This window comes from Penaeus vannamei, chromosome 15 (genome assembly GCF_042767895.1).
Source record: "Penaeus vannamei isolate JL-2024 chromosome 15, ASM4276789v1, whole genome shotgun sequence".
Classification (NCBI taxonomy): Eukaryota; Metazoa; Arthropoda; class Malacostraca; order Decapoda; family Penaeidae; genus Penaeus; species Penaeus vannamei.
The window spans coordinates 39,776,645-39,781,133 of record NC_091563.1 but is presented as its reverse complement, the minus strand read 5'-3'; the positions used below and the strand labels follow the sequence as shown (position 1 = coordinate 39,781,133).

At 28.5% G+C, this 4,489-nt stretch overlaps 1 protein-coding gene across 5 annotated transcripts in view; it reads right to left on the bottom strand.

The window, feature by feature from the left end:
• The window catches only part of Mob3 (MOB kinase activator 3), a 25,863-nt gene extending 21,605 nt beyond the window's left edge, over positions 1 to 4,258 (bottom strand). Inside the window, exon 1 of one of the 5 annotated variants that reach the window (XM_070130757.1) lies at positions 4,021 to 4,258. In XM_070130757.1, coding sequence (XP_069986858.1) covers positions 4,021 to 4,065 — 45 coding nt within the window. In that variant the 5' untranslated portion in view covers positions 4,066 to 4,258. Of the gene's footprint in view, positions 1 to 3,834; positions 3,970 to 4,020 lie in introns of those variants that run through there. The other 4 variants (XM_027351126.2, XM_070130758.1, XM_070130759.1 and 1 more) reach the window with 4 other exon arrangements.
• Positions 4,259 to 4,489: the final 231 nt, after the last annotated feature.

The window sequence follows — 4,489 nt, the reverse complement described above, 5'->3', positions numbered from 1 at the left end:
CGTGCCATGTCCACTGTCTTTCTTCTTCTTCTTCTTCTTCTTCTTCTTCTTTTTTTTACACATAGACGGTTCCGCTAATGCTTAATCACCAACGGGTCATTGACTAGTCGTATCTCATCTGCTGATCCTTTTCCTTAATTTTTGGAAATATAATTTTCTGATACATTATTTCTCTGAGTATCATTAATAACATAATAATCGGTATCAACAACATGAATAATATCAATATTCATAGATTTGGGGGGGGGGGGGGGGAATTGTTAAGCTATGTGTAAATAAAAATAATAATATCAATAACAATGATAATGATAACGATGATAATAGTAGTAGTAGTAGTAAAAGTAATAACAAAAATATTGACAACAACAAAAACAAAATTAATAAAAATAATAACAATAACAATACCAATAATCAAAAAACAATAATAGAAATAATAAGATAATAACAACAATAAAAACAAAATAATGATAATGTAAAAAAAAATAAAATAACAATACCCCCCCCAAAAAAAAATAATAAATAAAAAATAAAATAAATAAATACATAGAAATATAACAATAACAAAAGTATAGCTAACAAAACTAAAACAATATTAAAAATACAATAAATAAAATCAGCAACAACTGTAAAATTATAACAATTATAAAAATATTTAAAAAACATATACAAATATAGCAACAAAAATAAGAAAATGTAACAATGATAAAAATATAAGTATAACAAAAATATAAAAAAAAAAAGAAATAAAATATCAACAATAAAAAATACAATAGACAAAATACAATAATAAAAATTTAACTAACAAAAGTATAACAATCTGAACCTTGCAATATAAAAATCTGAAAAGAATAAAATGATAAAAAGAGTAAATGATAAAAAAAAAAAAAAAAAAAAAAAAAAAAAAAAATCAACAGAAACAAATTATATAAAAATAAACATATAATGGCAACACAAATCTAATAATAAAAATAAAATAAAAATATACTATAAGAAAACTATACCAAAAATATTAACATATAACAAAAATACATTAATAACAAAAAAATTAATACAATAAAAATATGCTATCAAAAATGCACAAATGAAAAATAATTTTTTTTTAACAATATAGTAAATATAATATGAATGTTATGAATAAAAATAACAGCAACAAGAGTTACAATAAAGTAATAATAATCATAGTAATAATATTCAAAATAATAACAACAATAATAGCAGCGATAATAATGGCCTCTATAACAATAATTATCACAATCATAATGAAAATAAAAAGTAATATAAAAATTCATAATACTAATAAAAATGTAAAAATTAATATGAAAATCTAATCACAATAACAAAGACTACAATTATAATAATAATACCAATAATAATGATAACAAAATAACATGAGTAATAATAACAAAAATTAGTAATTATCATATCAACAATAGTAATATTAATAATATAGAACAAGAGCAAGAACCATAATAATATCAACAATAAAAACAATAATGACAATAATAATAACAATAATAACTACAATAATAATAATAATAATAATAATAATAATAATAATAATAATAATAATAATAATTATAAATAGCATAACCAATAAAAACTAATATATACTCAATAACACTAATAAAATCATCAATAATGACTATCAAAAATAATAATGGTAACAAAATACTACCAACAATAAGAAGAAATTATAATGAACGACAACAATAATACTAAAAACAGCAACAAAATAATAAAAAAATAACAAAACAATAAATATCATCATTATCACCAAAATAAAATCAACAACAATAAGAATACCACTAATAATAACCATTCTAGAATATTTTTGTTCAAATAAAAATAATGAAAACAACAATGGATGCTAAAAATTCATAACAACAAAAATCAAAGAATAATTTCACCAGTAGAAAAAAAAAAAATTGTAGTATTGGCAGTTTAGCAACAGCAACAAAAACAAAAATTGCAATATCAATAACAATGAAAAAAAAATTAATGAAAATATAGATTTATAGAAATATACCAAAAATCATACCAGCAATACATATATAAAAATGATTGATGATGATGATGATGATGATGATGATGATGATGATGATAATAATAATAATAAATAATAATAATAATCATAAAATAAAACTGTAATGATGATGATAATAATAATAATAAAAAACTATATAAAAAATAATCATAATAATCATAATAATAATAATAACAATAATAATAAATATAATAATAATAATAATAATAATAATAATAATAATAATAAAAATAATAACAATTATAATAAAAACACCAACATTATCAGAGAAAACACAAACAAATTTGCATACAAAATTGTAAAGGTATGTATATATACATGTTCACATATGCATACATACAAAGTCACATGCATTCAAAAATGCACACATATAGATAAATAAATGCAAACAAATGTACATACATTCATACCTTATACATATCTCTATATGTCTATCTATCTATACATCTATTCATGCATTATACATATCTATATCAATGTCTACATGTTTATCTATTCATATATCTAGTAACTAATCTATCAATCAATCAATCAATCACACACATACACACACACACACATTCACTGCTCATTGAAACATCCCCTTTCTACAAACAATATGTATAAACTAATATCCACAAATTAAGAGACGCAAATTATTAAAATTAAATTTGGGAATTGTTCCAGTTTCACACATCTATACGGTACCAGGTAAATTTTGCCTGATAAGGACTGAATGACACTTTTCATCTATGGTATTTCCATCACATCACAAGGTATTTGTTACTAACAGCAACGTACCCTCCAATGACAAAGTCCGAAAATCTGGGTCTCATGTAAACCCCAAACCCCAAACCTAACCTTTCCTACCTTCTATTCATTCCCTAGAGCAGGGAGACAAGGCCCCCATGTACCCCATCTTTATTAGTTCTTCATGCCAATCGTACAGTACTCTGGCTGTTTGCGGGCATTGTGGATGTAGTCTCTAAGTGGTGATATGCAACAGATATTTTCGTCTTTTCACAGTAAATACGAAGCCACAGCAGCTGTAGCTGTGTTGTAAACGACTATTTCTCGTGCTTTATAAGATGGCGTTGCCCATTTGCCTCTATCTCAGTGTCACACTCAATAACATTAACCAAATCTAATGATGCTATTAAAGAATTGGAGAAACTACTCACTCATACATGGAAATAATCTACGCAGGATATAATATAGCATCAGACTTAAGAAAATGGGTCATGTCAAGTTCTTCGTAATTGATTGGGGGTTTAGGGGCAGAGACTACGATAAGGAAATAAAGCAATAAAGTGGGGGTCTAGGAGTGAAGCACCAGTAAAAGGAAGGTTTATGGTTTATACGGCTATGTTTGTCAATTCCCAGGAGTAGCTGGTGTAATAGGGACTTGGTGCGAGAAGGATGCGGTCACTTCATAAACAATTACCAATGTTTTACTTACATCATTTGCGATGGAAAACAACACCATATTCACTCATAATACACTGTGAATAACTGAAACAAGGAATAATAACTGCAAAGCTGGATAGCTGTGTGAAACTAAAACTATTCCCTAAAAATTATCGAAATTTCTATATAAACATCAATAAGAAGACTGCCGCACTCAGCTTCGTTTACACTGATAAGATAAGCAAATTCAAGTCAACACCCCATATGACGATAGAGTACTTGCAATTCAATAAGGATATAACACAAACGCGTTCCTGATCCAATTAAAAACAACCATGTCACAAAGATAAACGAAACGGAAGCGAGGTTTTCAAATACTTTTTTTGCAATCGCATTCAAATAACCTGCATGGAAGCGGGGACTTCGCGTATCGAACCCTCACTGCTCAGCCACCCGACCTGTTCATCGTCATTACGCCCAATTCCTCGGTTGGTACTTTGACTATCACATACCCACGGATTCTCTATCACTTCATGGACGTTTTGGTAAAGTTTGAACCTATTGTGATGCGTTTATCTATGCAAACTTACTTTCCCTTTTTGGAAGAACTCGACGAAGCCACCGAGCGAGGCCATGACTCAGGCCCAAACACTGCCTCCGAGTGCGCTCTTCCTAAAAGTTAATTCACAAATGTCCCTTCTCGCCGGTAGCAGGGTTTGAAAATACCGATTTCAGAGAGAATATCGAAATTCTAGCTCGTAATGGATAATTATCGAATCGGTCTTTGCTCTGTACTTTCGTCGTGAGGTCCTCCAATGGGGTGAATTAGCAACGAAGTCGCAGCCAGGCGCGGAGCATCCGGAGGAGGGAAGCGAGCGGATGTCGTCTGCCGTAACGGAACTTGTACGACTTTTGTAATGTTTTGTAATATTTATCTATGTGTGGCTCTCTCCCGGGAATGATTTGGAAACGTGACAGTTTCTGGTGATTCCAGAATAGCTTAGATAATCGCCAGAGGGGAAATAGTCCTGGGAAAATACTTCGGCGACGGTTAAGTTA